Genomic DNA, 24,228 nt, shown 5'->3' with positions numbered 1-24,228 from the left:
AAAAAGAAAGCCATACTGCCAAAGCAAGTTATTCTATTGGATGCCTTTTGCTAACTGTAATACTGTGCGCTGATGAATTGCTCACATTAAGACCAAGAACGTATTAAGAAAGCAAATCGTTCAACTTTGGTTTCATGTTGACTGTAATGTGTCTTTAATAGAAGAATGATCATTTCCAGGGTGCCGAACAGAAATGCAGAATAAAGTTTAAGTTTCCAGTCCATTTGCTACCGATAGCTCTCCTAAGAGAGAGAAGATAACTCACACAGACTCAATCCCCAGAAATAAATCAGCCATTTAGCCATTTGTCCTTGAATTCATGAACCAAGGCCAAGATGTTGTCAGACAGACAACAGATCTGCCTTTGCATGGCAGAAAAATTGTTTGTAAAGTATTTGGGAGGACAGACCAGACACCTTTTTAATACAATGAGGTCGTAGAGGGCTCATTTGTTATATATATATGTATATGTATATATATATATATATATATATATATATATATATATATATATATATATATATATATATATATATATATATAAAGCATAGATTCATCATATCCGTGGCAAAAATTGTATTATAATTTTAAAAACAAAAAATACAATGATTTGAGGAAATTACATTCAGTCCATTTTTCGGTTCACACATTTCTTACTACCGATTTGCTTTTGACAATTTTAGGTACACCCAGGAACCTGATGATGCTGAAATTTCTTTCTTACAATCTTTATCACCTTCCCTCTTTCTTTGATAATTTCTGAAATAATGTCTTTGGTTTATGACATTACTTTCTCCTCCCTGTAGTACTGTAGCTGCATTGAAGAAAGACAAAAGTTTAACCCTAATTTGCTTCTCCCTCATTTCAGTTTGCTGCCCCCCTTGAGCTGTTATTTAATTATTTTCTTCCCTGTAATGTGTTTCTCTTCCTTTTTAAAATCCTATAATGCGTAGAAATGTTTTATGGATGGGCTGGAGCTTTTTTTAGTTATTTTATTATTTTTGTATATGATATCTATGCTCTTTTTTAATATATATACAGTGCCTTGTGAAAGTATTCATACCCCTTTATTTTTTCATGTTTTGTTGTGTTGCAGCCTTATGTTAAACTGCTTTAAATTACTTTTTTTTTCAAAAATCAATCTACACTCCATACTCCTTAATGACAAAGCACAAAACAGGTTTGTAACAGCTTTGGACATTTTTCAGAAAAAAAAAAAAAAAACAATTCCTTTGCATAAGTATTCATAACCTTTTCTGGGACTCTTGTAATTTAGCTCAGGAGCATTCATATCACTTGTAGATGTTACTACACTTTGAGTGGAGTTAACCTGTGGCAAATTAATTTGAATGAGTCTGATTTGGAAGGCCACACACCTCTCAATAAAGGTATAACAGCTGAAAATGCATAGCATCATATATGCAGATGGGAGAAACCTACAGAAGGACAAATATCACTGCAACACTCCATTGATCTGGGCTTTATGGCATTGTGGCAAGACTCAATCCTCTCCTCAGTGAAGGCACATGAAAACACACATGGAATATGCAACAAAACCTCTAAAGAGGATTGTGAAGAACAAGATTCTCGGGTCTGAAGAACCTCAGTTCTAAGCATCATGTTTGGATGAAAGCAGGCACCGCTTATCACCTGCAGAGTTGCATCCCGAAAGTAAAGTGTGCTGGTAGCAGCCTCATGCTGTGGCTGTTCTTCAGTGGCAGGGACTGAGGGACTCGTCAGTGTAGAAGGAAAGTTCAGCACAGCAAAATATAGAAATAGCCCTGTCCAGAGCATTCAGAACCTCAGACTGGGCAGAAGGTTCATCTTCCAACAGGACAATGACCCTAAACACAGAGCAAGAGTGGCTTATAGACAACTCTCAATGCCCTTGAGTGGCCCAGCCATAAGCCTTTGTATTGAACCCAATCAAACATTTCTGGAGAAACCTGAAAATGTCTGCCAGCACCCATCCAACCTGATAGAGCTTGAAGATGGCAGATAATTGCCAAATGCTGATGTGCAATGCTTGTCGCATCGTACCCTAAAAGACTTAAGTAGTAAGTACTGGGTTAAGGGTATAAATACTTAAGCAATGTACCTATTTCAGTGTTGTATTGTCAATAAATTTGCAGTTGTCACAAATCTGTTTTGTGCTTTGTCATTATGGTGTATGAATGTATTATGATCTGGGAAAAAAGTAATTTAAAGCAGTTTAACATAAGGCTGCAACAACGAATTGTGGAGAAGAAAAAATGAAGGGTATGAATACTTTCACAAAACACTATATATATACTGTATTATATAATGATTTAAAAAATATATAATATATAATTATGTTATGAGATATATTCTGACAAATGTTTCATTATTTTTATTACATAGTCAAAAGTTGTGAAGAGTTTTAAAAACTTGTCGACAAGTCACGTGTGATGTCATCATCGTTTAACTCACTGACCTCGCTATTTCACCAGTCTAATATCATATTCCAAGTTTCATGATACACAAATGGGCTCGTTATGACAGATTCACACGAATAGCTTGGCTTTGCATGTGAGTGTTTGTGCAAGTGTGTGCGTGTGTGTGTTCTATCACACAGGAGCCACAGGAGAATGCTAGATTTGACACTCGGAGTTCCCGCTTCATCCTGCCCTCCTGTCACAGCTGGGGCCAACAGCACCAGGATGTGACCGATCCTGACAAATTAAACTGGAAAGTCAGTGTCAGAAAGAAAGCTGCTATTGTACCCAGGCATGATGGGAAACCCAGAGACTGGAGAGGAGGAGAAGAAGAAGAAGAAAAGAACGTGAGACACTGACCACAAGGAGGTGTTTTTAAAAGGTGGTCACTTAGCAGCAGGGGGGAATTTGATCTAAATATACTGCCATGTGTCCGGCACATGTGGAAAGGGGCTGATTCTGATGCGTTGACCTCCAGAGTGTGATCCAAATAAACGTCACACACCTCTGGCCAGCTGTCTCTCGGCACCGACCATTCAAGATGGTGCACAGCCCGGATTTATCACCTCATCTGAAAGTTGTTGAAGGCAATGAAGCCCTCGATGTGAGGAAGGCCTGTGTGGTTTCCTCCACCTCCCAAAGAAGGGCCGCTTTTCAGCAGTGGGACGTTCAAGCAAATTCTCTCAAGTCATCTGTGGACTTCTAGTTTTATCTGGCCATGTGCCAACAGGAGCGGCGGACAAGAACATGATGGTTGAGGAATCTTCATCTTTCGTTGTGGAGATATATATATAAATCCATCAAGCGGAATACCGCACCCATTTAGAGTTAGCCACACCTCTTTGGTAAATGGTAAATGGACTGCATTTATATAGCGCTTTCAACAGACCACATGGCCATCCAAAGCGCTTTTTAAGAACTTTTGGAGCAGACATTCACAGATAACTTAATCAAACATTGTTTGCATGTCCCATGTACATGTCCTTGGGCAAAATACAGTCCAGCTGTTCTTGGAGCAGTTAAATTGCCCATAGCATTAGACACTAATAACAGGGTCTTTTGACATGCTTAATAAATCATTAACAGATAGCTACTTCATCCACTCCCCCATCCCACAAAAAAAAAGTCCTATTTTGGACGGAGATCTTCTACGCCTAGACTCTTTTGTGTCATTAGCCAAATTTCCTGTGGGTCTTTGTCTTGGACTGTGTGGTCAACAAAAAGCAAACATGATGGCTTAAAGCAAAGATCCCAAATGGACATATTGGCTCCCAACCTGACAGTAAATCATCTGACCTGGAAAATCAGACTTCGTTGTAGTTAACCTTGCACCGTGTGCTAACCAGGTGTGATTATGGGCATAAAATCTGGTCCAATCAGAACACATCTGTCTGATGTGTAATGTGGAGTGAGTTTGGACCAATGAGATTTCAAAGTGGGTGGAGCTACTGACAAATCTCATGCAAATTTGTGGCTGTTTTTTTGCATAAAATGCTTTTTTTAAATATATGAACATGATTGTGTGATGACATCACATTATACGTAAGACAAGTTAGCAGCTGGAACTTTAGTCGCATATTAAGATTAATCAATTAAATTTCATAATTGAGTAAAGCAATTTTATATGCATTCAAATGCAAGTAAAAAACAGTTTAACTGCTTATTTTGACCTTCTCTCCACAGTCATTCATGTGACAAGACTAACTCTCTGCTTTCCACCCTCAACCCAAACACTATCCATTTCTGGTTCCCCCTCTGTTAACTTTAACCTCAGGATAAAGCACTCTTTCCTTTTTTTATTTCACATTTTGATTGACAAAGTTGCCAAGGAAGTCTTTATCTTTGGCTTTAGGAGGGCTAAGGGACGGTTCTGATTTCATGCAGTATGTGTTTTATGTCTGTCACGAACCTTGTCATCTTCTGAGTTCAAGTGCCGTATTAGTTTCTTGATTCCTAATAAACCACCAGCTGCACCAATTGAGATTCATTTTTTACATGCACTCTTCCAAAAAACAAATAAAGAATAAAAATAGTTGTGGTCAAGCCTAGCTCTCAAAACAACTGCACATCCTCACTTAGTTCTTAGTTAACCGTGTCTAATGCTGTCAACAGCTGTTGAAAAGTGATTTCTAATTGTGTTTATGCTTCCTTACTTCCTCTGCCTGTCCCGTCCTGTGTGTTTGTTTACCCAGAGACCTGTGCGGTGAACAACGGCGGTTGCGATCGCACTTGCAAGGACACGGCCACCGGGGTGCGCTGCAGTTGTCCGGTGGGCTTCACCCTTCAACCCGACGGCAAGACCTGCAAAGGTCAGTGTAGATGCATGTTGTTTGTGCGACTTGTGTTTAAAGTTGCATGGAGCATGTCCTGATTTCCTCTCTCCGTGTGCTTCTGAATGTCAGGGAACAATTTGAGATTTCCTGTATTTAGACTGCAAGGCTCGGATTAAATTGGAGGCACGTTATTAGATGAATTCTTTTGCTCGAAATGGTCAGGTATTGGCGGATGTGTGAGGGTGTGTGATCCCAAGCCAAGACCAACTGGCTTTACGTCCGTTTGTCCTGTCGTGTGGAATGGGTCGGTGATGGCCGTGTTGTTGTTGCTTTGGCTGCGAAGCATTTCTTCTTCCGAAATTCCAGCTTTGACGTCAATGACCAGGGGTTTCAAAGTAAAACTACCGCGGAGCGATCTTGGCATGGGATGATGGTGGGTTCTCTCTAAACAAACACACTCAAGAACTCACTGACCATACTATGGTCCAAGAGACTGACACACTTCAAAATTAATCACTTCCTGTTCTACCTAAATTGGTGATAGCGAACACGTATCACTTTACCTGTGGGTCACTTCAGGAGAATGTTTCTGGAATTGGCTGCTTTTTCTTTTTTATTTTCCTGAGTGGTTGCTGTAGTGACGAGACGTGGTCATGTGACCATTTCTTCAAGAAGGAAGAGAATGTAGCACATATGTGCATAAAACAGCCCAGTCTGCGCCATACAGTGAGACGCCTCTGCAAACCAACCGCTGTTTGATTAGTGAGGCTGTCATACAAAACCACACATACATATAAACACACAATCATAGCGCCGTCCTGAGGTTAGAAGGCCTTTAAAGACCTTTCTTTTGTGTGCCGATGTATTTCCTGTTGAAACAGGAAGTTTGGGCAAGACCCTTTTTTAGTAAATCTAGTTTTCATCACATCCGCTAGAATGATTGGCTACTGAAACCAAGTGTTTAATTGGGAGATAAAAAAAAATTAAGTGCAAGATGATTCATCAATGTGTCTGCTGGGAATATATAGTTAATCCAGCCTAAACTGATTTGCATGTTTTTAAGATGGTTTAGGATGGCTGTTAAGTGGCTGTTAAAACCAGCCAATCATTAAGGCTTTAGGTTTAAACTGTTTAAATAAACATTGAAAGGTTAATGTTGTCAACTTTTAGGCCTTTAAAGGTATATTTCACCCAAAAATGAAAATTACAGCACGATTCACTTACCCTCAAGCCATACTAGTTGTGTAAGACTTAGTTATATTATTTATATAAAAAATGTCCTGGCTCTTTTTATAATGGTAGGGAATGGCTGCTGATTTTTTGAAGTAGAATAAAGTGCATCCCTATATCATAAAAAGTACTCCACATGGCTCTGAGGGTTAATAATGGATTTCTGAAATGATTTGATGTTTAAGAAAAATATGCATATTTAAAAGTTTATGAACCATAAAGTCGTACGCTCGTGCATAAGAGAGTGGTGTTCCAGTGTATAGGACGTAGTTAGCAGAAGCTAGAGATTATGGTTTTTAAAGTTTTAAATATGGATAATTTTTTTTTTACATGAATGCATCGCTTCGCTTCAGAAGGCCTTCATTAACCACCGTGTGGAGTACTTTTTATGATGGATGGGTGCACTTTATTAGACTTCAAAAAATCAATAGCCATTCACTGCCATTGTAAAGGACTATTTTAATGTAACTGAAAGAAGAAAGTCATATACACCAAGAATGGCTTGAAGGTGAGTAAATCATGAGGTCATTTTCATTTTTGGGTAAACTATCCCTTTAAGGCATAATACCACAAAAATACCACAAAATTTCAATTTTATGGGGTCTTTAAAATTTTCCAGCTGTTTTAATAATGGCATTAGTGTATTGTGTTAGCATGTTCTTTGATTGGACAAAAAATGAGTGCAAGATGAGTCAATATTTTACAGTACAGTAGAAATACTATAAATGTATGTAATTATGTAGAAATATATGGTAAAGATGTAAAAAAAGACAATCAAATACTATAAATCCACACTTAAATCATCTTAAGCTAGTTTGCATGTTTTTAATCTGGTTTAAAATGGCATCCCAAACTGGACAAGCTGTTTGGCTGAAACCTTTTAAAACCATCTGACAGACCCGGTGAGACCAGCGTACCATTTTAGGCTGGTTTAAACATTTTTCAGCATGGATTATTTCATTTTGTCACTTTTTAGGAGCACGCCAGCATAAAAATGTTTAAAGTTAATAGAAATGAACTTCATTGAATTTCCATTTCATAAGATTTTTTAGTTTTTTTTTTTTTCAATTTTATGTGAGTTTGAATGTGATGGCATTACAGAGGTGTATTGTGTTACTGTGAGGTGTTTTGTGAATCTCTGTGTTTGTACTGTAAGATGGATGTTGGTCTGGTTTGACTGTGACCCGCCCTAATAATTAGGTCCGCCTGAGGGTCTGCCTTCATAAATCCAGCACAAGGCCTTAGATCTACTCACTGACACAACATTTATCACACACACACACACACACACACACACACACATACGATCATGCACTCACACACATACTTTTGGGTCAATTATCACAGGTGTGCTGTGCCAGTGACCACTTATTACTGCCTGTTAGTGAACTCTGTAAAAATAGCATGTAATCAAGCTCTTTAGTAAATAAGAACAAGGGTGCAAAAACAGGGCTGAGATCCACCTAAGGGATGTTACATTGGACTGTGAACGTTAGATCTGATTAGACCTTATTTTAAATAAGGTAAATTTATATTATTAAATAATTATTAATATTAATCAACTTTTTATATTTTAGAAATTGGCTTTTTTCCTAATTTTTAAATATATATATATATATATATTTTGTTAAATCTAGAGTCAGTCAAGCTGTGTGTAGGAATGTACAACCTTGTGGTTTATTTATTTATTAAATAAATAAATAAATAAACCACACTTTTTTATTTTTTTAGTAAAATGTGTATTTTAAAATCATACTCTTTAAAATATTTTTTTATAATATAATATTGTTGTAACATTTTTTAATAATATTTATGATATTTTTCATTACTGTTAACTTTATTTTAACCTATCTAGAGTGAATCAAGCTGTCTATGTGTGTTGCCTTAAGGAACATAAAATATCCAGTTTATTTCCATATATATTATATATTATAATATATATTCTTATATGATATATATATATATATATATATATATATATATATATATATATAATAACAGAAATATAGAGTAAATGACTGAATGTTACATCTTTAACATTTATTTAGCTGACGGTAAGTGGGTTAGATTTAAGTCTGTGGAGGCTGAGACAGATGAAAGCACAATAATGATAGGTGTTCAGCCCTCATATGTAATTGGGATGTAAATGTTGCACATAACAGAAAAGACACAAGTGCCACTTACATAATAACCCAGGCGACTCTACACTTATACCAACGTTAACCACAGACTAAACAGAAAAGTGCATCACATAGAGATCACTCTGCTATAATAAGTGTGTGTGGGTCGTGCAAATGTCTCCGAGTGACCTTTCCTTATTTTTCCACTGTCCTCTTCACTTTATTTCTCTCACACTTTCTTTCTGAGTTGTCTCGCAGGGAGCTGCCCCATCTTGTCTCTGTAACATAATCATTTCAATATAAACTATTTAGGGCATGTTTAAATGCCTGAATTTGATAAAAGGCCCTTCGTTGGCAATGACAGACAGGAGAGCCCAGCCAGCGCGCTGACAGACGCACACTCGATCGCAGATAGTGAGTGAGAGGGAGAGCGAGGGAGGAGAGGGAGAGTGATTGAAACGACTGCGAACAGTTTCCAGATGTTTGATTAGAAGGTGTGTGTGTTACGGTGTCATCAGGGGAAATGAATTATGGGAACGAACAGTTTGTCTTGTGTGCGTGTGCTCTCATATCTGTGTGTTTCTTCTGTCCGGCTGATGGTACCCCAGGCACGTCTCCGCTGGCCTGCATACTTGCGTGTTTGGGGCTGAAATGGTTTGAAAGGAGAGTTTAACTTTAGTCAATTATGCTGCTCATTGCTGTTCTGCTACTAGACTAGAAAATAACTGTGCTGGTCTGTCTATCATTGTCTTTATCACTTTAACTTTGAGTCTCATTTAATTACTCTAACCAGAGTTTAGACTACAAAAGCAGTTTGAAACAATACCTAAATATATATATATATATATATATATATATATATATATATATATATATATATATATATATATATAATAATGACAATAGCAATATAAAGAACAATAATTTTTTTTATCATTATTGTTATACACTATTATTAATAAAACAAAAGATTTAATTATTATTTAATTATTATTATTATTAAATGTAGATTAATAATGTAATACGTTTCCAATTTTACACAAATATTTGGAAAATGTAATTTGGAAAATATAGTTTGGATTTTACCTGCACTACAATTATTTAATTTTAGGTTAGTTAGTCCAGATTGGTAGAATTTAAATAGACATTCAGAATTAAAAATATATTCTGTTTCGTTTGAGGAACTCAGATGCAAATTAATTAGATACCCGTGAGCAAAACTGAATGTGCAGTGTTTGTTCTGACCAGATCTTATGCTGTTGGGGTCTTCAGAAATCTCATCTGTCCTCACGGTGTAAAGACTAGAGCTGGTAAGGGTCATAGCAGGCCTGTTTTCTCCATCACTTCTCCAGTTCTCTCTCTGATCGGGACAGTGAGCTCTGGCACAGAGGAACCATTTGTATTAATACACGCTGAGGCCAGTAATCCGCACAATAGCAGCCAGTCGGCATCACCTCGGATGACACCGGCCCCGACGGACCCCTGCGCGCTCTGAAGAGTTTTAGTGTCGGGGGCGAAATCACGCTGGTTTTTCCTGGCGGCTCTGGACAAGCAGCGCCTGTGTTATTACATGGCAAAATCCCTTTATGAACAAAGCAAATAAAACAGGCCATTTAAATCTCCAAAAAATACACTGGCGTGCTCAACGGCACATTTCTCAGAGATTAACTAGCCTGAGGTGAGCAGCCTGAAAACGATCTGCAAAAACACTCCTTTTGTTGAAAACGCTGTCCTAACTTATTTGTAGAGGTTCATGTTTCCACAAATGTATTCATTTTAATTGCTTTTTTTCTCTAAATATTTGGTAAGGCTACACACATCCCTGAGTACAGACAAGCTCATGGGGATTGCACATTCTTCTTGCAAGCTTGCTTGCTTGCTTTCGAATCAGATCAGGTTAGCGTAGCACTTGTTTTTTAAGGACGTTTCTGAGTGCCGTGTGTGTTTGCTCTCCTCGTTTCCGATCGAAAATCGATGTAGATGAATCCTCGCAAGCCTCTCGGTCTCGCCCCTGCAGTTGTTTATCATTTACAGATGTGAAAAATGTCCAGTGTTTGCTTAAACTCAAAGCTTATTTAGTCTCATTAAACTTCATTATGTGGAATATCATTAGCCCCCTGCCTGCGCTAAGGAGCCATTGGAATAAAGTGCATGTGTGTGTGTTTGTGTGTGTGTGTGTGTGTGTGAGTGTGTATTAGGGAAATGTGAATCCTAAATCACTGTTAAATATTCCATTATGTCATTTGCTCTCTATAGTTTTTACTCTGTTAATGAATCAGCGTAATGTTATAATAGTTATTAATCTCAGACAACATCTTTTCAGTATTGAAATTCTGATGTTATATTAATATGACTGTAGAACATCTTAACCTGAACAGGTTGGTATAACATAGACTGATTTGTCCTGTTAAATTAAATTAAATTAAATTAAATTAAATTAAATTAAATTAAATTAAATTAAATTAAATTAAATTAAATTAAATTTTATTTTATTTCATTTTATTTTATTTTATTTTATGCCTAAAGGTTTTCACACATTTATACAAAAATATTCAACCACGTATCACAAGTAATATGCCATGCATTTTCATGTCTGTACTCTCCACCAATCTTATAATGGGAATATAGAGCAAATGACTGAACTTTGCATCTTTAACTGACAGGTAGACAGGAAATAAGCTGACAGAGATGATAAAGCACTTCCTTTAGGTCATGGAGAGCGACTGACCTCATGGCACAGGCTCAAACTTGCTTTTATCAGCTACTGTAGCTTGAGTCCTCTGATGCTGCCGACATCTGAACCATTCAACCCTGAGGATGTCTAATATGTCAAGACACACAGACTGAGACAAGAAAAGCAGACTATATTAAGTGTTATGTTTTATATTTATTTCAATATTAGCTTAACATTAGGAGGCCCTTGAGCTGTTTGTCCTATAACTTCCATCGTTTAACACATCAGTCAAAAGACGTTGTAGCGAGGTTATTCTCCTGTCTTACTGCTCTCTTTCTGTTAATCTGCCTTCTGGAGGAATAGAGCAGCAGAGATGAATGATTTAGGCATTGTAAAATGGTTAAGATTATGTGGATTTTAAAGCCAGCAGGGTAAGTTGTGGTCACAGCTCCAGTCTGAGTGATGGACACTGAAACAGGAAGGATATAATCATATAAATCAAACACTGTATATTTCCAGTCTCTGTGTTAAAAAGAAAGTGATTCATATTTTTCATTCTAGCTGGCTCAGAGTAACTTTTTAGCACACTGGTGTACAACTATTTGACATTTAATACCTAAGGTTACCTGTTTAAATCTATTTTGTACTGCGGGATCCAAACATCTGAGACCACACTGAACATCTGCTATTCGAATTCTAATTTTAACCTGGCAAATCAGGATGTTTTACAATTTTGATGAGTTTAAAACAAAGAAAGTTTATGATATCAAATTAAATGTTGTTATTCTTTTGTTAGATTTTTTTCATATAAAAAGTTTATGCATCATTAAAAATTATAATTGTATTTTATGTAATAAATCATGTTTTTATCTTTATGCAATTCTATAATATAATAATTATTATTTGAAACAAGTGTTGTGGGGGAAATTTAAATATGCTAATTAACACCATTTTCTCAGACTTTTGCACTACATTTCAGATTATGTATTTATTTTTCTCTTTGGTTATGTTGTTCAAAAGTTTGGGTTGCTAGGAATTTGTTATGTTTTTGAACGAAGTGCTCGTCAAGGCTGCATTTATTATTTATTTATTAAACAAACAGTAATATTGTGTCATTTAATTACAATTTTAAAATAACTTTTGTTGTTTATTTTAATGTATTTTAAAATATAATAAATGTTTTTGTTATGGCAAAGCTGAATTAGCAGCAATTACTCCAGTGTTCATTTTCATGAATCTTCAGGAATCGCTCAAATATTCTGATTTGTTATTTAAGAAGCATTATTATTATTAATGTATATCAAGTGTCAAATCTGATAAAAATTTTACGCATGCTCACAGTACAAAATAATTATTTTTTTCATTAAAAAATAAAACAATTGAACTGATCCCAGACTTTTAAATGGTAATGTATTTAGTTAAAAACGCAGTTACTTGATATTAAAAAGTGAATCTGTGTAAAATAAAACTATAATGATTAGGAATGTTTGTTGATTTGTGTAAATTGACGCATGTTACCCGCCTTGTGTAACGGTGCCGCCCCATGTTCAGTTAGCATGTTTATCTGTGGTCTTAAGCTTGGTGGAAACTTTCTGTCCCACCTCAGTTCAGTTAATATTAGTGCAAACCTGAGCCAGCGTGTGTTTGCTGCAGCTACTGAAATAACTGCAGAGGAAACCCCAAACTCCACACACACACAGTTTCCTACACACTTGTTGATGGGATTAGCTTTTATTGGGTTTGTGGATGGTGTGCCAGCATTGGCTGATATATTTAAGATGATGTTGTGGAGCTGTGTATGTGGCCGCCTGTTTAGGAAAACTGTTTATATATCCAAAAAGCTGTTTATGAGAATACTTGTACTGGTTTTACACCTCCCATATCAGTGTTATTCACCATTATTATCATTATCTCTCTCTTCCTTGCAGACATTGACGAATGTTTGGAGAATAACGGAGGTTGTGATCATTTCTGCCGGAACACAGTGGGCAGTTTTGAGTGCAGCTGTCAGAAAGGACACAAACTCCTGACTAACGAACGCACCTGTCAAGGTGAGTCACTTTTCACACTACATTGTTTCTGCTTTCTGGGTGGATTTTCAAATTAATGTTTTAGATGTTCATGGGTCTATGACTATGACACTTTATGATTCATCTTAAAGGGATTGTTGACACCAAGGTAAAAATTCTAACATAGGCTTGCTTTCTTCTATGGAACAAAAAAGGAGATATTTAGCAAAATGTTCAGACTACTCTTATATTTCGTTATACAACTTCACGCTCAGGTATCAATCAAAAGAATCAAAAAGTATCAGAATGGACCTAAATGTTATTTATTGAGTGAGAATATTCCTCTTTACTGTAGTTTTATTATGTTAAACAAAAAAGGAGATATTTAGCAAAATGTTCAGACTACTCTTATATTTCGTTATACAACTTCACGCTCAGGTATCAATCAAAAGAATCAAAAAGTATCAGAATGGACCTAAATGTTATTTATTGAGTGAGAATATTCCTCTTTACTGTAGTTTTATTCTGTTAAACAAAAAAGGAGATATTTAGCAAAATGTTCAGGCTGCTCTTTTAGTTCGTTATGCAACTTCAAGCTCAAATATCAGACAGGAGTATCAAAAAGTATCAGAATGGACCTAAATGTTATTTATTGAGTGAGAATCTTCCTCTTTACTGTAGTTTTATTCTGTTAAACAAAAAAGGAGATATTTAGCAAAATGTTCAGGCTGCTCTTATACTTCGTTATGCAACTTCAAGCTCAAATATCAATCACAAGTATCAAAAAGTATTAAAATGGACTTAATTTTTTTTTATTGAGTGAGAATCTTCCTCATTACTGTAGTTTTATTCTGTTAAACAAAAAAGGAGATGTTTAGCAAAAATAACAATGAACGTATCATACATAAATTTTATATTTTTATTTACTAAACATCTTCCTTTCCACTGTAGCTCTCAAATTGCACTCATACTTGCACAACAACAGCTTGACGTTTCTCTGAATAGCGAGTTGAAAATATAAATATCTGTACAACTTAAAGATCTCCTAGATTTGGAAAATAGTGCAAGTACACTTTTATTGTACTTTTTTAAATGCTTTTTTCAAATTCAGAGCTGGGCGCTCACCGTTGACTGCCTGCTGTTTTTGTTTGGAAAAGAGCAGCATTGACTTTCTGCAAAATATCTTCATTTTCATTTGAAGAATATTCATTTTGGGTGGAGAAGTGTTTCAAATCTACTGATACCTACATTGGTCGCCATGTGGATAGAGAAGCTATCTACACACACTGTCCCATCAGAAGCACCTCATGGGCTGGCTGTTGTTTGGGTGGGATGCTGGCAGGCGTTTTGCGTTGGATGAGGTGTGTGTGTGTGTTTAGTTGAGTTTACTGGAGGTGAATGGTGGCGGATTCCTGAAAGCATGTCGGAGCACGAGTAGGAGTACAAACAAAATTTATTTTATTAAGCTAAACATAAAACCTCCCTATTCCTGACTATCAATGTGTGGGGTTTGTATGTTTTTATTGAGGGTTGTGTTGGTGAAGCGCTATGTTTTGGCTATGCCAGCTCTGCTAAGATGGTCTTTCTTTTTGTCATTCTTATGTTTTTTTGTATATTATCCCTTGCTCTATTTTTATAGCTACACTTTTAGTTTGGTATTATTTATATGCTTTTCTTTTCTCTTGATGCCGGACTATCTATCTATCTTCTCAGATCGGTTTTCAGGCCTCATTCATCTGTGGAAATAAATCAGAAATGAATTGGATGTGCATTTGTGTTAGCCATGTAAGCGGACAGATTGGATATTCCCTTGTTAATGAGTCGTACGCCACTGGGAAAAAAAGACGGTGGTGTTTGACGTCAACTCCGGTGGACGCTTGTTGCCAAGTCTATGGTTTTCCTGCAGAATGTTCTGGTTCACTGTTCCTGCAGGTGGCTTTTTGGTTTGTGGGTTATAGTGATCACCTCCCCCCGGAATGTGATTTTGATGGAGGATGTAAAAAAAAAAAAAAGACATGACTGGGATTTTTTTTTTATTAATAGCATTTGGGCTGGTTTTGTTTCACAGACCTGGCAACCCTGTTCCCCGGTCAGTATGTCTACACTGGGTTGTTTCAGCAAGTGTATAGTGTAAGTATAGATATAAGATATAGGTAACTTTTAACAGAAGATGTAAGCTGATTGTCAAAAAAAAAAAAAAAAAATTCAGATGTGCCAAATCATCATGATGTGCAATTTATGCATGCCAAAAATTACTTTTGTTTGGAATTATAAATGGTTGTTATTGTGGCTTTGAATATAACCCCCATATATTAAAAAAAGTCAAAAGAGTGGGGGCTGTTTTTTGTATTTTAGGATACTGATGGTGAGTATCCAAGGATCCTGATGAAATCACTATTTTTGGTGGTCATTTTTACTGCAAGCCAGGAAAGTATTACACACTTGTGATTTGCTTTAATGGTGTTGTGTTCTTTGGTTGTTCTCTGCAGATATTGACGAGTGCTCCTTTGAGAGGACATGTGACCACATCTGCATCAACTACCCAGGAAGCTTTGAGTGTGTGTGTCACAAAGGTTACAGTCTGTATGGCCTCACACACTGTGGCGGTGAGTTCACAATCTCAGAACCAGCCAATGGTTCTCACTCTTGTGAATATGAAAAATCACAGTCTGATATGCAAACTGTGTGACAGATATTGACGAGTGCAGCATTAATAATGGGAGCTGTGAATACGGCTGCGTTAACACACCGGGCAGTTATGAGTGTGTGTGTCCCCCTGGCAAAAAGCTCCACTGGAACAAGAAAGACTGTGTTGGTGAGTCCTCCCTTCGTTCCTCGTCTCGAAATATCCCATGATGTTTGCCGTTTCCATGGTAACACACCTCGCTTGTCCCTCAGAGGTGGTAAAATGCCTCCCGAATGGAAAGCCGACACCTCGTGCTCAGCTCAGCTGCACCAAGACAGGTGGAGGGGAGGCGTGTTCACTGTCCTGTCCGTCAAATGCACTTTTCCTGGCAGGTCAGTACCTCACTTTTTGGGATTTCTGTGGAGGTTAGTTGAACATCATGTGATTCTGCATTGTTTTCGGAGACATTTAGAGCAGTTTGATTTGTTGAACATGAAAAATGCAGATGACATACATCTGAAAGGAAATTATTTATTTAGATTAAACACTCCATTTTATGGTTATTGGCTTAAACAGTTGTTGCCCTCTGCTGCCCTCTAGTGGTTTAAAACGTATATCACATGTGCAATAGGCTCGGTCTATTCACAGAACAAAGCAAATCTTAATCATTAATAAAGGATGATGAAGAGTCTGATGGAATGAGCAAAAACTAGCCAGAAATGACAAACTGTATGAGAATTAAGCTTGCTACAACTTGTAAAGACATCGAACTGTCATAACTCTAAATGTTGGAGGACCAAACAAACCAAAAAAGGGCAAAATACGTATACCTGGCTCATGTGAATGTGATTTTTGACTTTCTGTGAGAAAGTGACTAGAAAGGAATGTTGCAGCGATATTTCCTAAGTACATCTATCATCTCTGTGGACTGATTTGGTAAAGGTATTATGGTGTTAGATGCCCAAAACTTGTCTCTGACTGTCAAATGTTATGCAAGGACCATCAGTTTAGAGGAATGTGCATAAACATATTAACACCCAGAAGTAACTTTCAGACAAGTCTTGATTCATTAAACCATGATTCATCTGTGCAGCTCTTACACAAGGGCTACATTCTCACCCGCCACAATCTAAAAACTTTATTTTGCACTACAAAACATGTATTCAAAATATATCTAAACATCTTTTAAGTAAACTAGTTTCCGAAAATGTTTTTTTCTTGCTTGTTTGAAGCACAGATGTACTAAAATACAGCTATTTTTATTCTTAAAACAAGATTTTTTTTTAATTATTCTAAATTAGAATTTCAACCCTTTTTGAGTAGGAAAAAAAAAGAAAGAAATAGTGTGCATTATAACAGCTAAATATAAAATATGTTATGCGCTACAAAAATAAGTATTCAAAGTATCCTAATAGTTTCAATACATTTTTCTTTTTCTTTTTTTTCTTTTAACTCCATTGGTAATTTTTTCTTTCTTTCTTTTAAAGCACAGATCTACTGAATTTTATGCTAAAAACTGTTTTTAATGCAGTGGATGTAATTCAAAAAGTATAAAAAGTTATAAAATTTCATGAGCCCAATGAAGTATGCACCAAAAAAAAAAAAAAAAAAAACTATTATTAATTTTTTAAATAAATAGCTTTCTTAAAATTATTTAACAGTGTGTGTGTGTGTGTGTGTTTCCATTATTAGCATAGAATTACTAAAAATAAAATTATATGTATAATTGTTTGAAAAAATGTTAATGTTGAAATAAACAATGCAGTATGTACATGGAAAGTAGTGTACATTATAAAAGCATAAAATCTATTATGCTAAAAAAAAAAATATATGCACTGATCTGAAGTGAGTTCTAATAGTATGTGTAAGAATAAATCAAATGAATAAAATCTAAATTTCATCTTTAAATAAGATCCATGTGAATCTGAGTATATGAGTATTTATCTTTGTGAGTGTGTGTGTGTGTTTAGAACTTTTGGATTCTCTGTACGTGTGTGTTAATGGTCTCCCCGGGTTCACACAGTGAGCACTAAAGCTGTATAAAACCTCTTTTAATCCTCCTTCACCCGGGGTCTGTAGCCTCATGCCAACAGAAATATTCAGCCTGCCATTGGACGATTTGTGGCAAGGCCAAAGTCAGGCCAATGACTCTCTAGACAACTTCTCAGTACTCTGTCATCCTGACAGCCAATCCTCTCCACACAAACACACACACACACAAATACATCATACACACACACTACAAAACATTACTCAGGCACATGCAGCACCTGGACCTGGAGCATCTGTTTAAAAGCTTTCTGTGTGTGTGTGTGTGTGTGTGTGATTTAGACTCTGAGAACAGTTACACTCTGAGCTGCGGTGTACCTGTCCAGCCAGGTAAAGTTCCAGTAAAGAGGAACGTCACTACTTCCAGCAGTAGCTCCCTGCAAACCTGCACAGGTACATCTTTCATCTGTCTACGTCCTGTACTCATTTGTTAAACTGTGGGTTATCTGCTCAGCTCTGAGACAAAGGCTACATTCTCTCTCATGAACATGTATGTCCAGTGCTACAGTTAAGTATGCACTACAAACACTAGTCCAGCATGCATTACAGAGCTAGCTTGCACAATAGGTCCTGTCCCAAATGGAACACTTCATGTGCACTTGCGGTCTTATGAACTTACAATGGCCACCACGTGTCCGTTAAGTCCACGAGACTGTAGAGTGCCCCATTTGTCATTTTAGTGTTCAGAAAGGTACTTGCGAGCGCCCCCTTTCGCGGCCCTCGATCCACACTTCTGCTTCTACCTGTCAGTCAAAGTGGATTCAGAGGAAGACCGCGAGGGTTTAGGGTGCTATTTGGAACAGGGCCATAAAGTATAGTATGCACTGCAAAATATAGTGCACTACATCATTCAATCAAAACACTTATTAGACCAAACACTTGCTTTTCATGTTTCCTTCCATTCTTTTTTCTATTTCCTTTCCTTTTATCTTCTCTTTCCTCTTGTTTTCTTCTTCAGCTGCTTGTTGTTTCCTTTATTTTTCTGTTCTTCCATTTCTGTTTCTTTCCATAACATTACTTTCCTTATTATCTTTTCTTTAAATCCTGTTTTCTTAATTTTCTTGTTTTCTTTCCAAAAATATTTCTGTTCCTTGTTTTTCCTGTTTCTCCTGTTCTTTTTCCTGATTTCTTTTCCTTTTTCCCCATTTAAGTTTTTTCCTTTTTCTTTTTCTTCCCTTCCCTTTGCTTTTCTTTTTCTTTTGATCCTTTTCTCTTTTTCTTTTTCTGTTTCTTTCCAGTTATCTCCATTTTCCTCTTCACTATTTTCTTGTTTCTCTTTCCTGTTTCCTTTTCCTTGCTTTCCCTTTCATCTTTTCCTTTTTCCTTAGTTTCCTCTCCATTTTTCTTTCTCATTTCCTCTTTTCCTTTTTTCCTCTTTTTGTTTCCTTTACCTTTTCCTGTTTCCTTTTTTTAATTTCCAGTTCCTTTATTTTTCTTTATCTCTTATTCAGTTTCCTTTCCTTTCCTTTCCTTTCCTTCCCTTCCCTTTTTCTAAGAGGCTCAGGTGTTTCTCTTTTCTTCATCTCTTCTTCATATTATCTCTTTTCTTGTTTCCTCTCTATTCTATTCCATACAGAGTAATTCTAATGTGCCTTACATCTCAGCCTGTCGGTTCACTCAGTGCAATGGCATCGCCGACATTCACATGCCTTTGCCTTGTCCCAGAATACCTATCTGGCTTTTGTAGCCCCTCCAGCGGAGATCAGACAGGACAAATGTAAAGTTATGTGGCAAGACCTGTTCCACTCCATTACATTGCATTACAGACATTAGATCACTAAAAAAAGAGCTCAAACGCAGATCCGTGAGGAGAATTAGGACAGGTCCTATCATTCAGCCCCGCTGAGGTCACAAGCACGCTACTATTATCCCCAGTACTCTCTCTTTCCCAGCTCTCAGAATTCGACATTCCCCATGTGGTTCGTTGTGTAGATTTTGGACGGCAAAGCAAGGCACAGACAGACAGAAAGACTGCTTAGAAATACTCTCGCATACACACACGCCGATTCTTGTTTTGGACGGCATACATAGGAATGCTGTGAACCTGAGTAAATGACTCTGTGCTGGCTGCACATCTACATGCTGACAGATTTGAAATACACAGATGGGATTCTGCCACAGCGGCTCCTGAGGGCCTCTACACACGGGGCCCAGGGAGAACGAGTAAACAGACGGTTCACACTCGATTCACACATTCTAGAAAAAAAAAAAAAAAAAACATCGCTTAAAAGTTCACTACCAAACTCCTACCACCACGTCCAAAACCGCCACACGCTCACTATGGTTCTAGGAGACCAGCTGAAGTCCTCAACCGCAGTGTGTTCTCTCTTCAACTCCTGACCCTTTGTCTCCCATCATTCTCTCACTGACTTTGGACTTGTTGTGCTAAACTAGATACTCACATTTCTAATACTTTGGAATGGGCCGCTCAGCCCACAGGACAGATTTAGTGTGTTTGAATGTTGGATTTCTAAAAGGCCTCATATTTTGTTGTTTTCCATGATTATTATCCAAACCGTGCGAGTGAAAGTGAGACTTTGCCGATTTCCTGTCCATCAGAGATGCTGGCCCAGCCTGTGAAGCAGAAAGCGCGCTTTAAGATCAAAGACGCCAAGTGCCACCTGAGACCCCGCAATAAGGAGAAACACAGGGATATGGGAAAGCAGGGCCTGCAGGGTGAGAAATAACATGCCAAACACTGCACATTTAAAAACTGTTCTCATAAAATGATAAATACTGAATGCATTCTCTATATTCTCCTTTCTTCTTGTTTTCGGCTTTCCTCCTCTTCTGTTTCCTGTTACTTTTATATTTTTCCTGTTTCTTTTCTTTTTCTGGTATTCATATCCCCTTCTCATTTTCTTTCTCTCCCTTTTCTCTTCTTCTTTGTCCTGTTTCTTTTCCTTTCAATTTTCATGTTTTGTTTTTCTTTTCCTGTTTCCTTTACATTTTTACATTCAACATTGTCTTTTATTCTTTCCTTGCAATTGTCCTGCTTCCCTTACATTTATTTCCTTTTTCTTTTCCTTTACATTTTCTGCTCCTTTTTCCCTTTTTTCTTCTCCCTTGTTTCCCTCTCTCCTTTTCTCTTCATGTTCCCATTACCTATTATCTTCTCCTTTTCATCTTTTCCCTTTCACAATTTTTTGCTTCTGATTTCCATTTCCTCTTCCTGTTTACTATACATTTTTCTTCTCCATTTCATAATCATTTTCTTGTTTTGTTTGCGTTATCTCTTCAACCTTTCCCTTCTCTTCCTTTCTCTTTTTTTCTTCCTCCTTTATTTCTCTCACCTTTTTACCCATTACTATTTTCTGTCTCTATTTTATTTCCTATCCCATACCCTTTCTTCCTCTTTTTTGTTTCATTTATTTGTTTTGCTTTTCCTTTTCTTGGTCCCTTTTATCTTTTCTTTTCTTTCAGCAGCTGGTCAGTTCCCCTGCACAGATGACTGTCAGGTGACATTTGTGAATCTGAAGTGCGACTCGTCCAAAAAGCGCCGTCGTGGCCGCAAATCTCCATCCAAGGAAGTCTCCCACATCACAGCAGAGTTTGAGATGGAAATGAAAGAAGAGGAAGCCTCAGGTAACATTGCCTTCATGCGTCTACAGTAGATCTCTCTGTGTACACAACTTCCATGTGGTCCCATCTGTGCCTTTAGAATGTGAATCTGATCGTTTTCATCTTCATGTGTGTGTCAGAATCATGTAATGTGGACTGTGTGCGTGAGAAGACCAAACAGAGGCTGCAGAATGCCATGCGCACACTAAGGAAGTCCATCAGTAAGCAGCAGTTCTACATTCAGTTCTCCGGCACGGCGTACGAGGTGGCCCAGCGTGCCGTGCGGCAGACAGAGGGAGATGAGACCTGCAGTATAGGACAAGTCCTCACCGACGGGAAGTGTGGTGAGTATTCTAGGAAACGCTTTTATTTTCTGATCTGGTGTATTGAAGACGGTTTGATAAGTCTGTGTGTCTGGGTGCGCTTCTGTGGGTTCATGTGTCTCCCAGTCAGCTGCAGTGTGGGAACATTCTACAGCGGAGAACAGGAACAGTGTGTGATATGTCCACCAGGAACCTATCAGGACAGAGAGGGCCAGCTGTCCTGCGAGCCCTGCCCCAGCACCGAGGGACAGGGCATCGCAGGGGCCAAGAACGTCTCCGAGTGCGGAGGTGTGTGTGGATACATGTTATCATACACTCAATCAATGAATAGCTTTGTGATGGTAATGAAACACCTATTGATTATTGGAAATGTTTCATGCGAGACCATCCCCTTTGTTAGAATTAATCAATACATTTTAAAATTCGGGGTCAATATAGCCTGAATTGAAGTTGCAGAATTGCTCATTATCATGCAAATGTGAGATTTCTACTGAAAGGCTGAGCAACGTCTAGATCAATTGGTTGGTAGAAGCTTAATTTGACCATTTAAGTTGCTCAAGCACAACCACAAACCAATTCTAATCCATTTTTAGGTGAGTCTCATTCGTGCCACAGTGCACACAATGCTCATAATACTTCAGTGTTTCAGTTCAATTGACTATTGATCGAGAATTCTTTGCTTTTAGCTCCCCCTGGTGGAATTAAAGTTCCATGACGTACAACTCACTGAACCATGACAGATCACATAAAATAATTAAGACAGTTATTAAAAGAGTTTTTAACGTTGATGATAATGATAAATATTTTTTTCTGAGCAGCAAATCAGCATATAACAATGTTTTCTGAAGAATCCTGTGACCGACAGTAATGATGCTGAAAATTCAGCTTTGCATCACAAGAATAAATTGCATTTTTAAATTGAAAACACTATTTTCATTTGTAACGCCATATCACAATATTGCTATTTTTACAGTTTTTTTTTTAATATAAATTCAGCCTTAAGAGACTTCTTTCAAAAAAAATGTTTTTGAAAAAGTTCTGTTTTTATTTCTTATATGTTTAAAATTGTATAATATAATATAATTCTTTCTCTGGTTGTAGGCCAGTGTCCTGCCGGTCAGTTCTCTGCTGATGGTTTCCGTCCATGTCAGCCTTGCCCTCTGGGATCCTTCCAGCCTGAGCCGGGCCGTGTGTTGTGTTTCTCTTGTGGAGGAGGACTCATGACTAAACACACGGGCAGCACGTCCTTTAGAGACTGTGAAGCCAAAGGTATGCTGGGAAGCAAAGCTAATCCTGGTTAACACTTAAATGTGCTTATTTCTTATATATTTTGCATTCTCTCTTCCCCATATTTCCAGTTCACTGTGCTCTTGGGCATTATTATAATGCCACCACGCACCGATGCATCCGGTGTCCGTCGGGTACTTATCAGTCTGAGTCGGGACAGAACTACTGTATCACCTGCCCTGGAAACACCACTACAGATTTTGACGGCGCTAACAATGTGTCTCACTGCAAAAGTAAGTCAGATACTTGCAAATCCATTTACAGATGACGTAATAAGCAGTGATTTCAAGGATCTGTCTGTTTTTATCCCTTTATTAGATCAGCTATGTGGTGGTGAGCTGGGTGATTTAATGGGCTACATCGAATCTCCCAATTATCCTGGTGACTATCCATCTAATGTGAACTGTGTCTGGACCATTAACCCTCCGAACAAGAGGCGCATCCTTATTGTTGTACCAGAAATCTTCCTCCCTATTGAGGATGAGTGCGGGGACGTTCTCGTCATGAGGAAGAGTGGTATGGTTTACCTATCGTTTTGGTTGCTGGTTAATAATTGCAGCAAGAATCCACATGATTGAGCTCTTCCCCTCTCTTTTTAGCCCAGCCCACTTCCATCACAACTTATGAGACATGCCAAACTTACGAGCGACCGATTGCCTTCACCTCCCGCTCACGCAAGCTGTGGATCCAGTTCAAATCTAATGAGGGAAACAGTGGAAAGGGATTTCAGGTTCCGTATGTCACTTATGATGGTAAGATAAAGTCAGAACACAACAATGTATTCATTTTCATTCACACACAGTAAGGTTACATTAGAAGTGAATGGAATAGTAAATTTAGTCAGTGTTTATTAATAATACACAATTCAAAAGTTTGAGGTCAGATTTATATAAAATATATAAATAAATAATACTTTAATTCGGGCATTAAATTGCTCAAAAGTGACATTTAAGACATTTTTTAATCTTATAAAATGCTTATTTTATTTTATTTTTATTTCTGTCCTGGATTCCTGAGGGGAAAATGTATCATGGCGTCCACAAAAATATTCAACTCTCCACAACATGATGATCAGAAATGTTTATTGAGCATCAAATCAGCATATTAGTATGATTTCTGAGGGATCATGTGGCATTAACAAAATTCTACTTTACCATCACAGGAATAAATAACATAAAAAAATACATTTTTAATATTTAAAATAGATTAAAATAGAAAATAGTTATTTTTAATTGTATTATAATAATATTTCACAATACTACAGTTTTTACTATATTTTTTTATTAAATAAATACAGCCTTTTTACATTCATAAATATTACTAAAATTGGTATATGGTACAAAATAGATTTGAAAATCAGTAGTGACTGTAAAAAAAAAAGTAAAACAAAAATTCCTAAATAATAAATACTACATACTGTATATCAGTTTTTGTTGATGAAAGCAATGCGTGTTTGTCCTTACAGAAGACTACCAGCAACTTATAGAGGACATTGTTCGAGATGGTCGACTGTACGCTTCAGAAAACCACCAGGAGATACTAAAAGTGAGTGTGTGTTTTCATTACCGCAAGCAACTGTCAACAAACTTGACTTAATCTTCCACTTTTAATGATCTGATT

At 37.2% G+C, this 24,228-nt stretch overlaps 1 protein-coding gene across 4 annotated transcripts in view; it reads left to right on the top strand.

Moving 5' to 3' along the window:
* Positions 1 to 24,228, top strand: part of scube1 (signal peptide, CUB domain, EGF-like 1) — a 68,389-nt gene that overhangs the window by 41,698 nt on the left and 2,463 nt on the right. For 2 of the 4 annotated variants that reach the window (XM_026227214.1, XM_026227225.1), the window contains 15 exons: positions 4,649 to 4,765; positions 12,682 to 12,804; positions 15,252 to 15,368; positions 15,455 to 15,577; positions 15,661 to 15,780; positions 17,720 to 17,830; positions 19,997 to 20,113; positions 20,864 to 21,022; positions 21,139 to 21,342; positions 21,448 to 21,609; positions 22,423 to 22,590; positions 22,680 to 22,841; positions 22,927 to 23,124; positions 23,208 to 23,360; positions 24,074 to 24,153. In XM_026227214.1, coding sequence (XP_026082999.1) covers positions 4,649 to 4,765; positions 12,682 to 12,804; positions 15,252 to 15,368; positions 15,455 to 15,577; positions 15,661 to 15,780; positions 17,720 to 17,830; positions 19,997 to 20,113; positions 20,864 to 21,022; positions 21,139 to 21,342; positions 21,448 to 21,609; positions 22,423 to 22,590; positions 22,680 to 22,841; positions 22,927 to 23,124; positions 23,208 to 23,360; positions 24,074 to 24,153 — 2,114 coding nt within the window. Of the gene's footprint in view, positions 1 to 4,648; positions 4,766 to 12,681; positions 12,805 to 15,251; positions 15,369 to 15,454; positions 15,578 to 15,660; positions 15,781 to 17,719; positions 17,831 to 19,996; positions 20,114 to 20,860; positions 21,023 to 21,138; positions 21,343 to 21,447; positions 21,610 to 22,422; positions 22,591 to 22,679; positions 22,842 to 22,926; positions 23,125 to 23,207; positions 23,361 to 24,073; positions 24,154 to 24,228 lie in introns of all 4 variants that reach the window. The other 2 variants (XM_026227208.1, XM_026227221.1) reach the window with 1 other exon arrangement.

Source organism: Carassius auratus, chromosome 4 (assembly GCF_003368295.1).
Source record: "Carassius auratus strain Wakin chromosome 4, ASM336829v1, whole genome shotgun sequence".
Taxonomy (NCBI): Eukaryota; Metazoa; Chordata; class Actinopteri; order Cypriniformes; family Cyprinidae; genus Carassius; species Carassius auratus.
This window is presented reverse-complemented; position numbering and strand designations above follow the sequence as displayed.